This window comes from Psittacula echo, assembly GCF_963264785.1.
Source record: "Psittacula echo genome assembly, chromosome: 5".
NCBI lineage: Eukaryota > Metazoa > Chordata > Aves > Psittaciformes > Psittacidae > Psittacula > Psittacula echo.
The window spans coordinates 6,139,857-6,162,956 of NC_137739.1; the positions used below are offsets into that span (position 1 = coordinate 6,139,857).

General features: G+C 48.0%; 1 protein-coding gene across 1 annotated transcript in view; it reads left to right on the forward strand.

Moving 5' to 3' along the window:
* Positions 1–6,571: 6,571 nt before the first annotated feature.
* ADAP1 (ArfGAP with dual PH domains 1) overlaps positions 6,572–23,100 on the forward strand; it is a gene marked incomplete at both ends in the record, with an annotated part of 58,664 nt that continues 42,135 nt past the window's right edge. Inside the window, 3 exons of the mRNA XM_080619874.1 lie at positions 6,572–6,656; positions 17,184–17,314; positions 18,859–18,950. Coding sequence (XP_080476000.1) covers positions 6,572–6,656; positions 17,184–17,314; positions 18,859–18,950 — 308 coding nt within the window. The remainder of the gene's footprint in view (positions 6,657–17,183; positions 17,315–18,858; positions 18,951–23,100) is intronic.

Here is a 23,100-nt window from a genome sequence, read left to right on the forward strand (position 1 = left end):
TTGGTTTAGTTCCGCCCTCCTTAAACTGTGCTGCAGAGCCTGGCAGAGAAATGGGACTGGCCACTGCCACGTCCTAGGGTGCAGCACAGAGGTGAACATCTCTGGCGGGAGATTGCATCCTGGCCTCCTTGCGTGGGGAGATGCTCAGAGTATGCATGTGCAGCACAGAGATGTAACAGGAACTGGGTCACTGCAGGGCTTCGGCAATAGGAGATGTGCGAGTTTGGGTCAAAGGGACAGAAATGCTGAGTTCACTGGCTGCTGAAAAAGAAACATGGGTGAAAATTGAGAGCATGTCTGGAACATCTACATCCATCCCTTCTGTGTGCACGGCAGGAGACTTGCAGGTGTGATGGTGCCAGCTAGAAGGACTCATTTGAGCAGAGAGATAGCTGGATTGATGGCTTTATTTCAGCTTCTTTTAGCAAGTAATAGGCAGGGGGGTGATGTTTATCACTGAAACTGGAGCTGGCTAGTATTTTAGATCACAGCTCTAATAGGTCGGACTGACTTAGACAGTAAATCACTTTAGCAGCACTAATAACACAGAGTGACGGGTATAGTAAACCTTCTATTGCAGCAATAACCTGGTTCTGCTGGCACTTTGACTCCGGTTGGTGCTTCTGCTCTGGTTTGTTTATTAAAGCTCCTTCACGAATGTCACCTGGGTGGATGCTCCAACTCAGCCGTCAAAATGGCTGTTCCTCTGCCATTCCCCAGCCTGGCTTGGGCTCTTTTTATAGCCTGCTATAAAATTGTTTATTTTTGCACCTGTTTATAAAGGCTTTTTGGCCACAGGGGTCTCATGATGTTGTTTTCATGGCTTCTGGAGCAGAGCTGCTCTGTTGTTGCTAGGAATAATTGCTGTTAATTAATTCTTTGCTGATTTTTCTTTGGCAAAGCATGTTGAAATAAACAAATAAGTGAGCAGCATGATCTACATCTCAGTGTTATGGGAGCTTTTAGGAGGCAGGCAGTGACATCCAAACAATCCCACCAGCAGCCAAAGGAAGGGTAGGACATGGTCCTCAGCTTTCTATGGACAGAGTTAACTGGGGGAGGATCAAATTCCATCTCCAGCTGTTCAGCATCTTCCTTCAGGCCATCATTTCTAATCTCTTTCTAGAGAAAAAACCACAGCTTTGTTTCCATCTAATGCTTTATTCAAATCACAGCTGAGCAATGTTACAGAAAGTGATGTGGTCTCAGAATGTCTGAGCTGGACCGGCAGCTGAAGGCAGCAGCCCATGATACAAGACTGACTGTGGGAACCTATACTTGCACTGTTTTTGATTCTGTGCCCTTTGGAAATGGTTTGCCTTCTTTCTGAGGGACTCAGGCTTTGCTGCAGAGACTTCCAGATCAGAATCAATGTGCTAGGCTTCAGCCCCTCTCTCCTATGGTCCTGCCTACTGCATCCCTGTCATATTCTCTGCACTGGACCCCTGGCAGGAGCAGCCACTGCTTCCCAGGACCGCCAAAGTAGGCAGCAGTTAGCTGGGCTGCTTCCATCTCCACCCTGCAACAAGACATCATGCAGTCCAGTCTCCTGCTTGAATGTCTCCAAGCTGTTCCTGGAAGGATGAGCCATTTGAGCCAGGAAGAGATTAAATTATTGGAACTGAACAAAAGCAATTTCCATGATAAGTGCTTGCCCTGTGGTTTGCACGTCGAACCTGTCGTGCTGCTGCCTCTGACTCAGACTGAATTGATGATGGCCTGCTCTGAATAATTACTTTGACTTTTCTTGGAGGAGCTGATACCCTGACGTATGAAACTCTTCACACATGTTGGCTTCCTCCATACAGAGCTTCCCCAGGCCTAAGTCTTTTAATTAGTATTAATCAAGGACAGTGCTAAAAGCAGTGGTCTCTCACTGGTGTAGGTGAGTTACTGACTTCATTGGCCTAATTTCATCTTCTCAGAGAGCAGAAGGGAGCCTGTCATTAGGCTGTAGAATTCAGCAGAGCTCCAGTCGGGTGCCTGGTGGCTGCTACGGAGCCAATTCCCCCAGCTGCCCCGTCCACATCAGATTTACATCGTATGTAATGGGTTCAGTACAACAGGACTGTTGCAGCATGGTTTTTCTTGTGTTGAGCTTTCCCTGTGTGCGTGGAGCAGATGTACAAATATCCAACGTCCTCAAGCTATCAATTATCCCCTCGCTCTCTAGGATGTCTCTTGGCTCCCAAGCACTCCACCAGTGACTAAGCAGTCCTTGTGACCACATACCAATGCCGAAACCAGCCCACTGCTGCAGCGAGCCTGGCCAGAAAAGAAACTGAAAGGACATCCTGAGCACATGGTGGACAGGATCAGAAAAGTGGTTGGAGCTACTTTCCTTTTTGCTGTGATGCTGCTGTGAGAGAGCAGTTCTCAGCTCTAGGAGGCTGCGGAAGCCTATAAAAACTGGTGTGTAAGTCAATCAGCAGAGAGATTTTGCTCTGCACCCTCTTCTTGTCCCCCATTCTCCCCATTTCTTCTCGCTCACTGTGATCTGGTGTGTGTGATGTTACCTGCACGGCTGTCAAATCATGGGAGTAAAGGACTTCCCTTTTTCTACACTGGTAACACTGCAACAGAATTAACCACTATGCAAATGTAATGAAAGCCTGATCTGCAAAGAACTCCACAACGAGACACTTTTAGAGCTGCACGGCACCTTTTCTTCTTTGAGGGCTGGTGCAGGTGCAGAGCAGCTCTGCAGACCCAGACTTCAGTCTGTTATTGCTGCACCCTCACATCATTTTCTCTTGCATCATCCTCTTCAACTTGACTAGCACATCCTAACCATGCAGAGGCAGTGAGTGTGCTTTTCCCTGTTCTATGGGAGAAAAATCTCACAGGGTCCAAACCAAAGCAATTTGCTCAGAATCAGAGAAAGTTGGCATCCGTGTCAGGTTCTCAGTTTAAGAGGTTTTAAACACCCTGCTCTGAGCTCTCTGCTCTGTGGCATTCCTCCCTCCGAGCTGTAGCCACTCTTAATTTAACTGGATAACCCAGAAAATAAGATATACACACATATATATAGTATATATATTTCTAGGATGTTGGTTTCTTTTTCTTTTCTTATTTTTTTCTCTTGTTTTGAACAGGACAGGAAACCCCACTGCAACAAAACCTGGCTGCTTTAGCGCGGGTGCGGGTGGTCAGTGCTATGGCTTGTTCATACACATCTCCAGCTGCAAGACCTGCCTCCCATGTGGTGCTGAGGAAGCCTAAAGGACCCAGCCTGGTGTATGCACTACTGCAGAGAGTTTTGCTTGAATGCAGTTGCAGTGGAGTGAATTATTGATATTTCTGTTAAGGTTTGCTATTCACACAGGGATTTGTGATGCTTCCCCATGTTACGCTGTGAACACACTCCCAGGTCACATAAAGGGTTGAGTTTAACACCTTTTTACTTGCATGCTTGTGACACTGATTTAGCCATTTCAGGGCCGGGGCTGCAAAATTAACTAAAACCCAGTGTAAACAGCTCTTTCCTAACAAACCAAGCCAATGTCAGGTGAAAGGAGCTAATACGGAAGGGCAAGGAGAACGTGTAGTTGTGTCTGTGCGTTTTCAGAGCATCACCACAAAAATGATGAAAAGATTTCCAGGAATTTCTGAGCATCCTTTGCCCTGACCTCAGTCTGGCATTTCCAGAGGCTGCCCTTGCTGCCACCGTACTTAGCACCTCGGGAGAGCGCATTAATAACATCCGTTTCTAAGGCAACAACCTTGCGATCTAGAAAAGACTGAGTTGAAAGTGTGCATGTTTGCAAACAAGCACATTTCACACATAAATATGTAAGTATTTATATACATATGTATATAAATTCATATCAGGCTTAACAAGTCACTTAGCAGTGGGGAGACAGAAAGCATCTGAATGAGGGTGATGTATTGACAGTCACAACCGGTCTCCAGAGAGTTTGGCCAAAGACTTCGCAAGAAGTAGGGGCAAATTCACTAAGCATTCCCTGATAGGTCATACCCACAGGAAAAATGCGGGGGAAAGCTCAGATGAGGTGTTGGCTCCTGCAGACGCAGGCAGGAACAGTCTGACACGGACAAGGCTGAGCAGTGATGCCCATCAGCTTCCCGGGAGTCTGCACCAGCCCTGCCAGGGCAATCTTCCTCTTTACCCTTAGTGGCAGGGAAAACTCTGATGCTGTCCCTGCTCTACACCAGGAATCACAGTCTTTAGGAGCCAGTGTCCATCAGGATAGCCTCGCTGCCTGCCCTGGATCAACACTGCTGGCTGACTCTGGAGCAACACCCAACCTCTTAACCTTGGATAAACCGGGAGTGAATCTGTGGAGTTACCCTTGTACACGTGAGATTGAACCAAGCCCTTGATATTCCACTGAACTAAAGTTTGTCTTTGATTTTGGCTCATTTAGTTCCAACTTTTCTCCCTCTGTCTCCACATCCCCTCCACCCACTGGGCTGCTTGTTTCCCAGTGTGAAGTCTAAAGTAATTGTCATGGGACTTCAGTTCTGAGAACCACTGTTGATCAACCCTTGCTGGCCCTGTTCTCCTGCTCTGTCTGTCCTTTATGAAACACTCCCCTCATCACTGACAACAGGCTCTGTTATATTTGATTTTATTACAAGATATAAATTCCTGTCTGCAGCCCTGGCTTCCAGCACATGGAGGAGAGACAGAGATTGCCTAGCAACCAGCAGAACAAAAAATTAAAGAGAATCAATAAGTCTTAATGGAAAGCTAAACAGAGACTTAAAAACCAGTGCCCTTCCCTCCTCCCAGCCTCCGCTCTTGGTTAGCTCATGATGATGTGCAGCATCCTGGCTATTGCATGAAGAATTCAGCAAGTGCATGTTCTGGAAAAGCTGGAGTGCAAATGCAAACATAACGTAACCTGGACTTAGCTCTGATCCTGTAAGCATTTACACTGACAAGCTTGAATATAGCACGGGTGTGGAGGATTAGGGCTAAGATACTGTGCTGAGCTGGTGTTACTCAGTGGATGGTAGAAGTCAGTGCTCTGTTCTGGGTTAGGATTAGTGGCTTGGAAGTTGGAGAAAGTGAGGGTCTGGATGCAGCAGCTCAGCTTCTCCACAAAAAGCCCATGTATGGGATTTTATGCCTTTGGTTAGCACAGGAATGAGTTTCCAGACCTCATCAGCCTGCATGTGTAAAACCAGCAAACTCCAGCATGACGCGTAATGCTGTGTAGCGTCAGCAAGGAACACTGACATTCATTTAAACCAGTCAGAAATCAACTCAGTTACAGTCCCTTGTCTGACAGCACAAAGGTCATTTAGGAAAATGTCTGCTAGGCAAGAGGGGCGTTGGAAATGTACCAGACCATGATTTTGCCCGTGTTTAAGGGTGTATGATATTGTCTCCCACAAAGAGTTCCCTGAGTTCTGCTCACATCCATTATGGTTGTAGGACCAAATGACATGAGCTGAGCCTGCAGGAAGGTGCTCTGCTTTGTTGGAGGAAGCAGAGATGGACCATTTGAATGGGGGACTTTCTTTGCTAAACCAAAAGCCTTTAAGCAGAGCTGTATGAACCATAGGTAAGCCATAGCACCATTGCAGACGCCTGTGACCCATTCCTGAGAGGAAGGTTTCAGCAGGGGTTAGGGCAGCAGCCCATGAGGCACAGCTCTGAACCCCTCCTCAGCCAAAGGCTTCCCTCATCACCACCCTAGGTCAGCCTCTTGTTCTTAGCTGGTAAAGCAAGGACAGGAGCCTTGTCCTGTAGGTGACAGGAAACACAGCCACAATGGTAGGGGGAATTCTGCCCCTGTCCTTGGGGTGTTTTGTCCACCAATACTCCCTTGACATCATGGAGGGGTGTGAAAAGTGCAAGAAGATGCTTGGGGGATAGTCCTGCTGAGATGCAGACACGGAAGGTGGTGGTGAAGGAGGAACGTTCTGGAGTGTGGGTGGGTACCAGTTAAGCACTTATGAGTATCCCCTAACGATGCTAATCTAAAGAAATGCCCCCAAAGCACTGCTCTTGGACCCACCAATGTGCTGGAGAAGTGAGACCCTATCCAGCAAGGGCTGGGGGGCTGCAAGCTGCAACCTCCTGGCCCCCATATTCCCCACTGCCACGCCAGCTCCCAGCCCATGGGAGTGAGCATCCCCTCGCCGGGCACCCCGAATTAAACCTGGGAAGGGATCGCTTGGACGCTGGGGACACCCGTGGGGGCTGGGATGTCCTGATGGTGGGGAACCCCCACGGGAACGGGGCTCCCCGGTGAGGAGCGGCCGCTGGAGGTCGCGGGCGAGCGGCTCAGGGAGCCGCCAGCCCCCCGGGCCCGGCGGAAGGCGGAACCGGCACCGTGCCCGGGCGGGCGGCTCCGGCGGTGGCGGCAGCAGCAGCACCGGCGGCGGCAGCAACGGCAGCGGCGAGGCTCGGAGGCGTCAGGGCAGGACCCGCCCCGGCGCGTCCCCTCCCGGCGGCGGCGCGGCCCGTTCACCTTGCGCGGGGCGAGCGGGGCCGCATGGAGCAGCCCGGGCGCGCCGCCCGCCTCGCCAGCGCCCCCCGCTCCGCACCGTGAAGCTCGCCCAGCCGCGGCGGAGCCCGCACCGAGCCGCCGGCCCCATGGCGAAGGAGAGGAGCAGGAAGGCGCTGGTGGAGCTGCTCCAGCGGCCGGGGAACACGGCGTGCGCCGACTGCGCCGCCCCGGGTAAGGGCAGGGCGAGGCGGGGGGGCGCGGGCGGCGGCTGCACCTGCCCGCACGGTACCGCACGGCTCGGCACGGCACGGAGACAGCGGCGGGGCAGGGGGGCTCTGCCTTCTCCGGGAACGATGGGGTTGTGCCCGCCGAGAGGGTACCCGATCCCCCCTATTTCCCCCGGGGGATGCAGCGGGATGCTCGGGGCGGGTGGAGGGAAGGGGTTGCGCTGTCGCTGTATCCGCGAACCAGCCCCAGCCGAGGTTCCATCCCCCCCCGGCCCCGCTCCTCGCCCGGTCGTGGCAGCGCTGATGTCATCCCCGGCGGGTCTCGCGGTCTGCAGTGCAGCCCCGGTGCCGCTCACCCGGCAGCGGGCGGTGGCGTGGGGCTCTGCCCGGGGTAGGCTGTGTTGCTGGGGGGGACTCGTTCCCTGTGTCCCCTCGCCACCAGCGGCTTCTGTCGCCGCTCCTGTCCCTGTTGGCGAGCAAACAGACGGGAGGGACCAGGGGCACTGCCGTGGGCATCCTGCCCACCAACCTTTGACCAGGCTGCCAGCGGTGGGAGCCTGCCCTGTGCGCTGCTTAGCGCCAAGCACAGGACCGGGCTGAAATGTCCATGGTCCTCTTCGTGTACAGAGGGGAGAAAACCTGAGCTAGGAGCATCCTCCTCACTCTTTGGATGGTGAATTGTTGGGGTCTGGCTGTGAGCGTGGGAAAGCCTTTGCTCTCGCTGAGCCTGGTCTGTGTGGTGTGGTGGGACCTGCTTTTGAGAAGAACCTTAGAAAATTGCATAGCAAGTAACTTCCCTTTAGAAAAGATAAAAAATATCACCATCTAGAAACACCTAGATTAGTATTAGCTTGAGCAGGATGGCTCTGAAGAGGCACAGAGAAAGGATGTCCTTTTCAGCCTCCGTCATTCTGTAGGTTAAAGAAAACCCAGCACTTCAGCTGAACCTCATTTTTCTGGCTATTGATTTATTTATCATTCCAAGACCTATTGGATACCACCACCCAGCTCATACCATTACCACTGGGTTTATGTCCCTAATCTACATCTCAGACACTGCAGTTCACCTTCAGGTGCATTGTGTGCCCCGCTATCCAGCTGGAAAGGACAAAGAACTTTTGCATGGTGTGAACTGCTTTGCAGCCCTGTGCTGTTCTGCCTGCTCCCACTCATCTGCTGTCTGACTGTACCAACCCCCCTTTGAGGTATCTTGCTGAGCACAGCTTGGGCTCACCAAATGGGTAGGTACCTAAATTATTCCTTCCTGGGGAGGACTTTGCAAACCTGGGCCATTCAGGTCAATGGGGTAACTCTCCCTTGCCCTGTGTGTAATATAAAGCCCCTTTGCAAAATGGGAAGTTTCTCAGCCATCAGCAGGATGGAGATGAAGCTGTAGGTCAGTAAAATAGCTCACATCAGGGAAAGAGAGTTGTTGTTAAAGGCTTCAAACGGGCTTGTAAACCAACAAAACCATATTTTGCTTTTGGTGACATTTGCACGGAGAGATGCCCTAGTGAATCTGAAACTCCGAGAGGAGAATTTGGGCCAGTGTCTTTTGTAACACAGGGTGTGCTATATTAATACCATTCAGCCTGTCTTCTGAACTGTCACAGCATTACTTCCCTGGGACTAGATCCCTATTCATCAACCCAATTTCTTTAATGGTCACTTTGCCTCAGTTTCTTTGACAAACAAGAGCTACTGGTGGTGCTGTGATGTGCACATCTGCCTGGGAGTGACAACAGACTGGAGATGCCCAGGGCTACTTCACATGAGATATGTAACTTGTGTCTTTAGGTAATATGTAAAATATTGAGGCTCAATTCTATTATTTCCTGGGCAGGTGTGGCATGCCAGGTGTTTCTGAGTATGAGATAATGTGGGGTAGGTGTCCAGAGAGCCTCCAGAATGGAGTGCTGAGAAGTGGGATGCACAGAAAGATAAAGGGAAGAGCTGGAATTCGGTGGACAGCTAGGCAGGGGGAAACTACCAGAGCAGAGAAATAAAGTGAGAATGAAAGGAGAGGGAGGGTGGGGAATGAGCAGATGAGGAAAGCAGGGCGTGCTTGTGCTTTCCCACACGTGTGCATCATCGTGGCACTGATCTGGTACAGCTGAGGAGGGGGGAGCAAAAGGTCGAGATCCCTGATGTATTATTGCTGCTGCTCAGGTGGGTGTGTTCCTTTCCCTGAAACCCTTAGTTAATGTGGGATCCATGATAAGGGGTAGCCATTTAGCTCAGGGATGCTGATAACAAAGACTAGGACGGGTCAGAAATGCAGCAGGGGGAAATTCTTCGTTAGTCACTTTAATTTGTGTGTTTGGAAGCCAGCTGGGTTTGCTTTTGCTCTTGGAAATATTTGTTTCAGAGATCAGCCAGTGAAAGTTGTTTTTTCCCTTCCCTGCTGTCAAAAAAGGTTGTTTCCTTTTGTTACTGCTTTGACATTCAGGTGAGGCTCAGTAGCCATAGCCCTGAAGTAACAGCTTGTCCCAGGTATTTTATGCTCAGGTAATAAAATCTGGGTTCCTGATGTAAAAGAGCCCACAGCTTGGTGTTATTGTGGCTAAGCTGTGACCATGCAGAAAACCAAAGCTTGGGATGGATGGGGGAGCACGGGGGGAGGCAGTGCTTTTCCTCCTAGGAGGTGTAAGTAACTTCATCCCACACAGGGTCATCACATCTCCTTGGGCAGATCTAGTCAAAACCTGCTGATTGCCTGGGTCTGGGCCAGAATTTGCCACTTAATGGTGATTGAGGATTATTTAAGTGGCCAAGTCCTGCAAGCCAGGCTGCTGTGTTCCAGATGTGTGTTCTGGTTTGTGCGCTTTGCATCTGCGTGAAATGTTGTATTGAATGTGATGCTCAGGAAGGTCAGATCTTTGTCTTCCTCATGACCAGCGTGTATGTCTGGCAGAAAAATCTCTTGTGTAAAAGCAGAGCTTCCAGAAACTCCTCCCAGATTCTGAGGACATGTTTCAGGTAGGGAGAACAGGCTTAAAGTGGCCCTGGCCATGACAGCTGGGAATGCAGAAAGGATGCTGAAGTAGAAATTGAAAATCAGAGTGGGAAGAAAGTGAGAGGTTGCATTTTTACTTGCAAGTTTTTTATATTTTTAAGATTTTAGTTAGATTTTTATTACCTGTGTCTTCACAAAATCTGAATTTGCAATGAAAAGTTGCTTTGAATAAAAAATGTTTCAGTTGCAAAAATGCCATCCGTGTTGAATAATGAGATTGCGTTAGCTGCATCTTTCAGGCTGAATTCTGGGTTAGGAGCCGCTGTAATAAAGTTGTTACCTAGGGCGTCAGGTTCTTTGTTGTTAAGTGCTTCTGTGTTGGAGTCTGGGTCCTGGGTGTTGGTTTGCAGGGTGTTTGTTTTGGTGGGTTTAGAGGTGTGCTTTCCCAATGCAGACAGTGTGGGAAATGCAGTCTGAAGTTCAAACTGAGCCATCTCCTGAATTGCTGGTGTGTGATGGCTCTCCATGTATTAGAATAATCTTTTTTTTTCTTCAAGACTAATGTGGCAGTTCAGCCTCTTTTTTTCCCTAAATGGTTCTTTGTCTCTGGCAATCTTTCCTCACATCATGAGACCGATGGTTATCTCAGGGCATAACAAGACCTTGACTATTTCTCCTTTTACTCCATTTTTCTGACTTAGGTTTGTGTTTCCACGAAGGGAGAATCATTTTACATTGTAGGAGGACAGGGAGGCTCTGAAAACAGAAATGGAAATCCCATCAAAGCGATTCTGCAGTTTAAGCCCTCCAGCAGCAGTTTACATGGCCTGGTTTTATCGTTTTCATCTTTCTCATTTGGGATAGATTACTGGGACCCTGGGTGAGATCGGCCTCCGTGCCTGAGGCTCAGAGGGGATGAGGGATGGAGAAAGAGCAGATGCAGATGATGGAAGGTGTCTGGGATCAGAGCTTTATGCTGCAAAGCCGAGCAGATCTGGTATTCTGGTCTAACAGTGTGTATAAAAGCCTGAGGGTGGGTGGTGTGTGGCTGAGGTCATTGTAAACATCTTTTCTACAAGCCCAGCATCTCATTTCTAAAGCAGGTGAAGCTTTTCCATTCCCTTGATGTCATGAAGTGAGGGTGGTGAATGAGGGAAACGCATGAGTGCTGGAGATTGCTTGATTTGCTCAGGATTAAGGAGGGCACTGAAAGGATTTGATGTCAACCCTCTCCTTCCCCCTACCCAACCACTGGTCCTGAAAACACGTATGCGGGAAGACAACTGAGTGAGTCATCGGGTCCTGCCTTGTGCTGTCATCCACAGCGACATCTCCCCATCCCCTCCTTGTGGAGCGACAGGGCTCTGCCTCACAGCTAGTTCTCTCTCTTGCCCCCACTACCTCCCACTGGAAAGCTGTTCCAAAGCTTCGCTGCTCTAATGGCGTGAAACAGGCTTTTCGTTTTCAAGCTGAAAGTGGAAACTTGTTCCCGCGCCTCCATTGTCCTCTCACTTAAATAGTGATTTATTTTACCTTCTTCCTGGGAATTTGCCAGCCCTTTTAAAGGTAAAAAAGAAAATCCCACAGCAGTTGTGTTTAGCGCGATGCCGCTTTCTGCAGGGAAGGGGACTTTCTGAAACAAAGGAGGTTTAATGCAACGGTGTTTTCTGTCTGCTCCTGATGCCTGGGTTGCAGCGCGGTCGGGGGCTGCAGACAGCAAGCAGAGTGGGCTGCTGGGACCTGCCAGCTGAATAGAAAGACCTTGGCAAGTTTAGTGCCTTCGCTGAAAATTTTTCCTCCTTAGGGAGGAGTGTTGGTGGGAGGCTGTTTGGCTTCAGTCTTAACGTCTTTTATTGTTATTTTTAAACATGCATGACCAGGGTCTGTTTATTAACCTCCTAATCATTCCCCAGAGTAAATAGCAACAGAACTTCAGTGCTGGACATGAGGTTCTCCTGACTGGAGCATTTAGAAAATCAGCAGGCAATGAGCAGCAAACAGAAAAGGCTTTTTGCTTGTGTTGATGGCACTAAAATCCCTGTGTTTATATCCTGTATCACAGCGTATGAGTTACCTTTTCTGTAGGGTAAAAAAGGTTTCGCCTACCTTGAGAGGTCATCCTCTCCCTTCTAATTAGTCCTTAACACCTCAAATGGACAGAGGTCAGAAAAATCTGTTGAAGCTCCATCCCAACAGAACACTGGCTCCCACCCAGCTGGTGTAGCAGGGATGCAGCCAGGCACCTAATTAAGGGTCAGGCCTTCGTTTGTATGCTGGAGGAAATGTTAACGGTGCATTGCTGTGCATTGCCCATGTTCTCGCTGACATTCTCTTGGTCAGTAGTATACTATATATATAGAGAGTGTATATATATATATAGTATATATTATCTATATCACTAGTATAGTATATATACCACTATATACATATAGTGGTAACTGTGGTTTAAAGCAGAAGGTGGAGTAGGGGCATCCAAGTAAGTTTTGGGACTCCTGAGTTCTTGCTCTTATGGATACTATGAGCCTGCTACTGCTCTGCTTCGTGTGATTTTACTTGGGTTGATGGCATCTAGGTATTTTCAAACTGGAACCCTACGTTTATGTTCTCTTACATTGGTTCTTGTTTGTATTTTTTCTGGGTCCAGCCTTTGTTTTTCCCTCTATGGGCTGTTCTTACACTCAGTAATGTTGGGTTCAAGCTGCAGAGTTCATTGTTCTCTGCCCTTGGTTTTCCCAGAGCTTGTGATGGCAAAAGGGATTGTGTGTGGAAGTTAGTTTCTGAATTTAGCTGTGTTGCCCAAGTGTTTTAGTTTTGGTTTAGATGCTTCTCTGATCTATGGCTGTGCCTTCCCTGTCAGATGTACGAGATGGGAAAATACCAGCCCATGCCCTTCTCCTGAGCTTAGTCTGCCTTTGTTTATGTATTAATTTTAAAAGCAAAGCTGCAGCAAGTTTTTGCTTTAAAAGTCATTATAATCTGTTTATAAGTGACCAGAAGTCTCTACTACATTGGGCGGTTAAAGCCTTCTAGGGCTGGCATGCATTGTTCTGGAGCAACAATGCTGCAGGATAAGGGACTTCTTGCACTTACAGCAGTGTATTTGGTTTAATATTCTCCTTGCTCCTTGTTAGTCTTTATTCCTTTTGGCTTGAAATAATGGAATAAAATAATTTGTGTGGAACTTAGGCATGCTGGAGAGTTTTCAGTAGGCTTCACTGCTATTTGCTGGAAACTCTGGAGGCTTAGAAAAAAAACATCTCTTCTGGGTGGTTCCCAAAAGGTCCAGGTTCTGATATATTGCCATTTTGGTGCACTTTTTTGAGCCCTACCCAAATAAAATGGCTTAAATAAAATTACTGAACTCCCCAGCAATGTCCAGCATAGAAAGCATGTTCTGGCTGTTGAAGTGTCTAGCAGCAAGGTGGACTTCACCTAGCTATGGAGACCACAGCTTAGGGTGGTGGTCATACAGCTCAGGGTTCGCTAAATGTGCTGCCCCAAAACTCACTTGTCTCATATGAAGACACTTACGTGAATTTATTCGTGTGCTTCATAAGATGTCTTATCTCAAAGGGATGGCACAGTCATTTGAAGGGTTGGAGTCTATGATTATGCCAGGGTCGGAGATCACTGGTGTTATCTACCATGTTCCTGAGCTGAGAATTTTCCTATTGTTTGTGGTGGGGAGCAGGAATGAAGAGAGGGGGACTGTGATGTGCTTGAGTAGCCACTGGCAGCCTCAAATCTTGTGAAAGGGCTTTGGACAAGCATCCCTGCAGAAGTGTTCAAGGCGAGGTTGCACAGAGCCATGGGTGACATGGTTTAGTGTGAGGTGTCCCTGCCCGTGGCAGAGGGGTTGGAACTGGATGATCTTAAGGTCCTTTCCCCCTGACTATTCTATGATTCTAAGTGGGTGCTCGCCGCAGCCGTCTGCCCGGGGGTCTGTGACCGGTTCCTGCAGATGTCTGTCTGATGCAGCAGTCTTGTAGCTATGGGGTTCTTCGAAAACAGTGTCACAAGTTCAAGGCGTGGGTGAGAAGGGGAAGCAGCGCGGGCAGAACCCTCCAGAAGATGGATTCAGGGCATCCTCCACCCTCATCCTTCCTGCCCACAGGCAGTGTGGTGGCACAGTGGGTCACACCAGTGGCTTGTGTGGGTCCGTGACCCTCTGGCTTGTTCAGCTGATGCTTAGAAATTCCTTTTGGCTTTCAATTGAACTCTGGGAAAGGCTCGGGCTGGCTTGCTTTCTCAGTCACGTCTTCAGCCAGGAGAGCAGGATCATTGAGATCTCTAATACATTATTGTAACACTGATGTTTCAGAGGCACTTCCGCAGATTGATCTGGTGGTTCTGGGGGATTTTGCTACTTTGCAATTTTTTGGACAGGGCTAATTCAGTGCCTGAGGCCTCTGAACTCTGTTCCTGCCTCGTGTTCTCTTTGGCATTAAAAACAATTGCCAAATCTGTGTAGTTCTGGGCTGTGAATGTCACAGGAAAGCAGCACACAACCAGCCGAGCATCTACAACTCCTCCATCCACCCTTGCTGCATGATTTTGGATTTAAAAGATACATACTTTTAGAACCATAAGAGCAAGGAAGAGGAAGCTGTTATTAATATATGACAGCAATGCAAACTGCTGGTATCGGGTCTGGTGAGTGAAGTGAAATGTGCAGCTCTGTCGTGGTGCTCCTCCAAGTTTGCTGTGTGGGATGCTGTTGGTGTTGGATGGACATGGAGGTTGGGTCTAGGCAAGAGAGGAAACAGTGAAAAGAAGGACACCAGAAGGAGACAGCAGCAGGTGTAGGTATTGAACAAGCTGGCAGCATCCCTTCCAAGGGCTGGGTCATCGCTGACCCTCTTGTCTCTGTTCCTCTAAAATACTATCATCTTCTGATGAAAACCCATGTGCATGTGACCATGAATACATGATTCTGTGATACAGTCCAGCTTTTGCTTCCCTAATTAGACATGGTTTGACATGGTGTGGAGCAGGGGGGAAGCATGTTTAAGAGTCTCGTCTAAAGCAAATACTGTTGATGTGCGGAGAATGCTTTAAAGCCCCAGTTGTGATTAAAACCTGTTTCTTGAGGTGGTGTTTGCTCATGTTATAAAGAGATGCTTGGGTATGAGTTGGCTTAATGTCCACTGGAGTTGCAGTCTCCTCCGTCGGAGCCTGAGGATATTCTTCCAGAATGTTCACCCAAATGTGTCCTCGTTCCTGGCTAGAGGAAGGTGTGATGTCTCCTGGTCCTGTCACACACAGCAGTGCAGGCGGTGAAAGGGCTGCTTCTTCAAGTCTAGGAAGTTGCCGACAACATGAAGGAAATCCACCTGTGTGCTAAGATAAATCTGACAACACAAAACAAGTGTTGGGGCTCCTGGTAAAACCTGCGGAGCCAATGCATACTTTGATATCCATTTCCCTGTGTCAGGCACTGCTTTGATCACAACTCGTTGCACTGGGAAGGCTTGGGGCAGTTACTGTGAAGTGGCTGTTCTGAGCACAGGGACTTGGTGGCCTCATTAGCTCCTGACTCCAAACTTCACTGCTGCATCTTCTGCTTCCTCACTGCTGCTGCTGCTCTGTGGCTGCCCCATCCTCCAGACCCTTTTGCCCTTCCTCATGCCTCATCCTTTACATGGAAGTCAAGAAATGGGTTTTTCAATAGAAGTCCGGCATGCTTTCACCCTGCATGACTCTCATCGTTTGGTCCCATGGTCCTGGCGTACCATGAGGCAGCAGTGCTGCACCTTGGGCTGGTTTTGTAGTAGGAAGTTTGGCAGGTCCCAGACTTTGATTACAGCAGCCAGGTGTTTGAAGATGGGACAGGACAATATGGGCAGTTAAAGCACAGAAACATGCACAAGTGTGATGTGCAAAACTCTTGATTCTTGTGGCCAACTCATAGTTCAATAACTGGCAGCAGTCTCTGCGATCGGAGTAACTGGGGTGCCTGACCTCAAGTGTCGTGTGAAGTCGTGATCAGGTCCTCACCCCATGTCCTCACTGGTGTGGTTGTATGTGGGCATAGAGCCCAAACTTGGTTGCTGCTGCAATGCACTTAGATTGACTGGACTGGTTCTGTATTCGCCAGGCCTCAGCAGGAGTCATCAGGGTCCTGCATGAGGATGGGAGACCATATAGACAGAAAACACCTTTACTTGTGGCTGCTGGTCCCAGCCCTGTGCCCATCAAGCTGCAGCGGATGGGACTTATAAAGGCTTGGGAATTTACTCCCCTCTACTGAGTGAGCACCCAACCACATCCATTGAGGCTCCTCATTTATGTCTGAACACAGCCACCTCTGGGGAACCAAATTTGCCTTCCCTAATGCGTGCAGGGGGAGGTTGGTGGCCATCCCTGCAGGCAGGGGGGCTGGTAGCAGACCTCAGTACCTTGTATAGAGGAGCTGCGTTGCCCCACGCCAGCCTGCTCCTGCTGCACTGACATAGCCAGACCATTAAATATGTAGAAGGAGGAGAAAGCATGTTCCCTTGCTTTTATAAATAATAGCTGCGCTGTGAGGAGTGTTTAGTGTAATTACTGCAGGGGAATAAACAAATGATGAGGGTTTGTGAGAAGAGAGGACCTGCCCTTACCCCTCGACAGCCCCATACGATGGGGTGGGTTTGGGAGAGGATAGGGTAGAGGGGAAGGATTTAGAGGCTGAGTTGGTGACTTGCAAGGAAGCTCTTTCTGCTGGGATGCAGCTGGAATAGCAGGCGCTGACATTTGCTAGCGAGAGTTCAAACAAAGATCCCTGTATTGGCTTTATTAGCGAGGCAGCGCTGGGGACACTGGTGGATGTGTCCTGCCCTGGCCCCTGCCCTCCTCCAGTTCCTCTCCATTGCCCTGTGCTTCAGGCAGTGCCTCTGCCGAGGAGGAATTTGGAGGCGAGGGACTTGTGTTTAAAGTGCTTTGTGTGAGACGTCAGCTCGGGGCTGTAAACAGCGCGTGGTTCTGCTCAGAGAAAGTACAGAGCTGCCACTGGTGGCATTTTTCCATTAAGGCAAGGGCTGGAAACCTCCTGGCACGGGGAGCTGTGCTGTCGCTGTGGGAGGGAAGTCTCTCTGTGGAACACTCCCATTGTCAAAAATAAAGAACATAAAAAATAAATGAAAATTAAGAAAAAAACTAAAACAAAAAATAGCAAATCAAGGGAACAGCATAGCAGCATCCCTGAGCTGTTTGTTTTAATTGTGCAGTTTCTGTTCCGTGCAGCACTTGGGTGGGATTTGCTGATGAAAGATGGACATTCACCTCTTCTTTTCATGTGAGCATGTTGTTTAGGAGGTCTTGGCCATACAAGTTGTCTGTATATTAGGTTTTTGTGACTAACAGCTACACTTGAGGTTGCAGATCTGTTAGTTTAATTTGTATTACTATCAATATAAACATCACATATATCTATTTTGCTTGTTTATTTATTTGATGCCTTTACAGTCAAGGAACTTGGACCTGGTGCCTCCTGAATTCACTTTCCATGACCTGCCCTGCCTCATCTCTCCTTCCTCCAGCACTGAATCCCATAGAGCAGTCAAGTGCAATTCTCTCTTTCCTTCTTGCTTTCAGACCCGGACTGGGCATCCCACAGCCTAGGGATCTTCATCTGCTTAAACTGTTCAGGAATCCATCGCAATATTCCCCAAGTCAGCAAAGTGAAGTCGGTCCGCCTGGATGACTGGGATGATGCTCAAGTGGAGGTACGTGCATCTGAGGTGGGAAGTACCAGTGAGCTTGGGTTGCTGTGTTTAACCAGCAAAGCTGTAAACCAGAATCCTTTCTAAAAATGCCACAACAAAAGTGATTTTAGAAAACACATCTAGATAATTCCTGAATGTGGGAGTGAGGTCGATGATGCTGATTGAAAAATGGAACAGCCATTTTGTGAAGAAGCTGTGAGGGTTTCCCCCACCCCATAGAAATATCAATGAAATAGGGTGTGTAGAAGTAACTAATTTTAAATGAGTTGTCTTCTGTTCCTTACATTACCTGTAGCTTAGACCAGGCAGTAGACTAGCCCCTGTGTCTACCACCCCTGCCCAGCTCACCAGTTTCTGGCTTTGTTCCACTTAGTGTTGAAGACCCTTAAACTCACATCTCGAAGAACTGAACCCTTACAGTATAAATTCTCTTTAAGCCACACACCTGCCTAGATTTGGGTGATGTTGCTAAGGACAAGCCTACCCAGAAAACCCACCTACTTTGACTATTGGCGCCTTTAAAGGCATGAAGAACACTACCAGTCTTTGATCTTTATCTTGTTCTTGTATGTTGTAGATTTGAGGTTTTTTATGAAAGCCACAGCTCAGGGTGTCATGTGTTTTATGAGAAAAACAGGCCTTTGTGTTGCATGGGTTTTCCCTTCCTTGATTGTCTTTTTAGAACAGATTGAATATGTAAACTTGAGAAGCTCAAAACCATTAAAATAAGGGGGAAAAAACGTTTAGGGGGAAAAAAAAGCACTTTGCTGTTTGTTATGCTTGTATGCTTGGCATTTGATAGAAGACAAAACATATTTAGAATGTCTGCCTGGAAAATAATGGGGGTTTTTTTTACACTTACAAAGTGACTTTCATTACATAAAATTTACGAATAGGGGAGTATGTGGGTTTGTTTGCAGAGTTCTCAACTAGGCTTTCATACATGAGATCAGAAGGAAAGGAGGGCTGTCGGGGCAGATAGGATGTTTGTTTATTTATTTATTAAATGCTTCAAACCTCTGAGCTTGCTGGCACGGCTTTGGAAAAATGAAGTTATCCTTTTGGAACAAGTGATGTGATCCAAAACAAAGGGTGTATTGTCAGAGACTGTTACCTCTCTGGAACCGTAACACACAGGGACTTGAAGTCAGTGTCAGGTTTTGCCTTCTGGTTACCCAGTTTCTGTGCTGGATTCCCTGGGAGTAATCTCATTCCTATGCCTGCAAGTGGGAAATGCCACCGTGTGCTGCCTTCTGCTCCTGTGGGGACCAGTGGGGATTGTGCACGTGTGACTGGGGCATGGACCTGTCCTCAGCATCATATTAAGCTGTGAGCCCTGGCAATAGTAATCAACATGAATTTGAGCCCTAATTTACAGGCACAGTCTTTACAGCATTCCTTCTGTGTCCAGTCCTGGGGAAAACTCTTAGTTAAGGGAACAGAGGCTCCATCCCAACCATTTTATTACTGTGTAGGTGCAAAGGAGGACAAAGGAAAATACTGTTAACGTTTTTTAATTCTTTCTGCTTTTTTTCTTTTTACAGTTTATGGCTGCGAATGGGAACAATGTAGCAAAAGCAAAATATGAATCTAAAATGCCACCGTTTTATTATAAACCAACGTTTCTTGACTGTCAGTAAGTAAATACCTCTGCTGGTAAACAGCATTTATTTGTTTGTGCAGCTGCAGCCTCTGTAATATTTTAGTTTTAGCATCATATGTTTTTTTTAAGCCACAGAGGAGGTTTCATTTATAAAAGGCCTGAAAATCTTTTTTTCTTCTGCACGCATATGGTAGAGTTTATACGACGTGTGGGATCTTATTTAATAAGTACAGTTGAGACGATGCTGGGAAGTCCATAGTTTGTCTGTTCCCCAGACTCTTCCAAGTTTCTAAGGCTACAAAAAAATGCCAGTTTCTACCCATTGATTTCCTCTACCTTTTCCAGTAGCCGTTCTGCATCAAAACAGAATTTGCTTATCAGCTATATGAGATGCTGGGTTACTTGTAATGCGAAAATGCCGGGGTTTAGTGACAAGGTGGTGGATTTTCTTTTTTTGCCTTAATGTCAAATAGTCTCCTCCATGAAAGCAAGTGGAAAGATATTGTCTCCCATACAGCATAAACAACTAGTAAGCTGGGGTAGACTTTGTAGACTGAGAGGGTTGGGTGGCCAGAATGTGCTGTACCATCCAGGGAGCAAGAAGGGTGAACTGAAATTGGTTTTTAGGATCCAGTCCTGCAGAGTACCAAGGGTGTTTTCTATCTTTATGAAACCATTCTTTACAGAGGGTCCGGAGGGTATAATTTCAGTATTAGCAAACTGGTGGGTGCTGGTTGCTCAAGATCCTCCCAGTATTGGTGCTTTAGCTGGGTGTCTCTTGTTGAAGAGGGAAGTGTGATTTGGTTGCATGGTGGTGGTGTGAAAATGGTGTGCGAGGCTCTGAGCAGCTGGATGATGTATTCAAGCCTGGTAAGAGGTGCCCAGAACAGGAGTACTGGGAGGGTTTGTAGGGCTCCGTGCATGAGATGTCAATGTTTGGGTAGGAAGGCTCTGCAGTGTTCCCCAAACCTGAAATCATACTGTATGTGGGACAAAGTGTTCATGAGTACCCATGCTCCTACTCAAAGTGACTTTGTATTTTTAATCTTCTTGTAATAGCCATTAAGAAGAGTTATTGTCTTCCTACATCACACAAAAAGTCTTTTATAGTAAAGGCAAAAGAGGAGCCCGCTTGTGTCTGTGAAGTATCTTAGTGGTGCATCTGTTACCCCCCATTTGATGATGCTCAAATGCTAAATCTGGGAAGGCCCAGGAGTGAGTGGCACTTCCTTGCCTGACAATAAAAAAGCACATCCATTTATGCAATGTTCCCGAATCTTGGTTTTGATCTAAAATGGCTTCTGGCAGCAGCTTCCACAGTTCCTACAAGTACAGAAATGATTTGGGGATTGGCAAAGCCACCGTGTGTTGTGGAGGGGCACACTCTTGATTATGTTGTGATCGTCTTGCTAGGATTACTTTTCTCCAGGATAAAATCCCCAGCGTCTTACCTTTCCTATTGCTGGAACACCTCTGCTGTTGTGGGAGATATCCCAAGGAGAAGCCACTAGGAAGGTGCTCCCAGACAGAGTGGTTCTGCAGGTCTAGGGGAGGAGATGGTGCAAATGTAACTGAAGGTGGTAGAGCCATTGTTTTGTTGGTTTGGGGTTTTTTTTTTTATTAATTTCAGAAAAACAGCTTCAGCAAAGACTTCTTTGTTTGGTTTTAACCCTGTCCTCCCAAGGTAGGGAGAGGGAAAGGCTTGCGTATGTTTGATCATCTTGAATGGTTGGGGCCTTTCAGGTTCTACTTCCACCTTGAACTGGTCTTCAGGCATCACCCCTTGTCCTGGTTTAGGGAATGTGGGGAAGATGCTTCATGTGGGATTTCCTCAGGACTCAGAAGTGCTTGTGTGGGTGAGGATCTGAAAGGTCAGGGCTGTGATTTAATAAGGAGTTATTATGGAATGAATAATAATGCCTCAAATGCTGGAGGGGTTGGAGGGGACTCCCTTTGTGACAGTCAAGAACAAAATCTGCCTGCTCTTGCCTGTCCGCACTCAAACAGGACTGCTGTTCTTCCACCTCACACAGGCCAGCCTGACTACTTTTCTTCACGCTCTGGGCCCAGTGTTGACCCATCCATCTCCATGCACAATGTCCTGCCTCTTTCTCCCCTGACCAGCAGACCAGCCCAAGGACAGGTGTATCCTATTACTGCAGGATTTGGTGGCCAGAGTTTTATGATGTCTGCGGTGCTCCTTGCAGATGGCTCTAGTGTCCTTATCCCTGCGCATCAACTGCTTCTTGCATCTTGCTGTGGAAATAGATTGTACTTCCTAAAATGGATTGACAAAAGGAAAATCACTGATGATTTCTCTCTTGCTTCTGCACAGAGTTAGGCTGAAGCAAAAAGTCTTTTGGTAGAACATTTTTCATGCTTGCTTCCTTTGCCTTCAACTTAGTGTCTCTTTGATACAAGGAAGATGGGCACACCAAGCTCTCCATGCTATCCAGACGGGAGGAAAAGTTGTGGCTGTGCCAGCAGCTGGGAGGCGGATGCCATCTGTGTTGAACAGGAAGCTCTTGTGAACTGTCATGGTCCTGAGAGGATGCAATACCACGTTTGTATCTCCAAACTCCAAAATCCCAACAGTTGGCTGTGCTGTTTTGAGGCTTGCATGTACTTGTGATGTCAAGGATACAGAAGCAGGATTGTTCACCTAGTCACTGGTAGGAGAAACACGGTTCTAGCAGAATTAAATCTTGTGTACTCTGAAGTCTCAGTTAAATTCAGCTCTTTTCCGTGGCCCATCCCTTGTGCTGGTGGAGCCCAGCTGGAAGTGGGGCAGGTCCCTCTGCAGCTTTGGGTGTCCTGAGATCTGGGTGCAGATCGCACCCAACTCTTCTTGTGTTGGTCAGGCTGAAGGATACTGAAAGCTCTCCCTGTGGCTCAGGCAGCTTAGGGACCACAAGCGTTTCATTCCTTCTGTTCTCAGGCTGGCAGAAATGTCTGTGGCTGGTTCTGTGCTTGGTTGGTTTGGCTTTTGCAAGCTTTTGATACTGCAGCTCAGGCTTTGCTGCTAGGATATTTTCTCCCTCCATCCTGTGGTGCAGTTGCACTCTGGGGAGCTTTGCCAAGTGGTGGCTGAGCTCCAGCCGCAGCCCTGTAAGAGCTGTCTGCAAGCACACAGGGACTGTGCTAGGGCAGCCGCTCTGTTCACAGCCAGGCACATTGCTGGGCTTATAACCTATGAGAAACAGGAGCAGGAGGGTTAAGGGGTTTTGTTGTTCTGTTTCGTTGCTTCTTTTTTGTAATTTATTGTAAGACTGATTGACTGGGAGGATGAGGCAAGGCTAGTCTTCCTCCAAGTGACTGGAAGGCCAGTTTCTGGCCCTTTTGTGCTCCCAACTTGTGCCTATGGTCTAGTGGGAGGTGTTCCTGCCCATGGCAGGGGTTTGGAATGAGATGATCTTAAGGTCCTTTCCAACCCAAACCATTCTATGATTCTGTTTTGCACAGGGCCAATTTACAGCACAGGTGCCCTGATTCCTGAACTGAACCTGGAGCTCTGCTCATGTAGGTGTTCTCCAGCCCAGCATTGCTGGGTCTCTGCCATAACAGTAGGGATAGATGTGACCCGCTTGCAGTAGCGGATCTCCTTCTGACAGTGCCGCAATATAAGCAGCTGTGGGTATTTGTATGTTGGAAATGTTTCAAGGATGGTGTGGTAGGTTGTATTTTTCTTTCTGTAGGTAGAGCCTCTCTGTGCCTTTCAACAGATGCATGCTAAACAAGAGCAGGGAAGTGCTGCTTTTTAAAGTGGTATATATTTAGCTTTCTCCCTGCCTTGCTGTAGTCCAGTCACTGCAATAGCATGAGATGTTCCAAGCTCGCAGCCCTGGGTAGCATCGCGATGGATGACACCTCCAGCCCATGCTGGCACCGTGCCGGTGTGTGCCAACCCACATTCTGCAGCATCAAGAGGTTTTGATGCTTCTCATTACAAAACCCACGCTGGCTGGCTGCAGTGGCTGGGCAGGCTTTGTGCCAGCTGCCCTCAGACTTGGTGTGGCAGGATGCGAACATACAAGCTGGAATAAGGACAGGCCGTTTGTTCGTTTAAGTCTTAATTTTATAATGCTGCTTCTGGAATCCCTCTTCTGTGATTGCTTGAAGAATTGTAAAGTTCAGAGCAAGAGAGAAGTGCTGCGGCGCCAGCTTGTCCTTTTTTCTTCTTGCC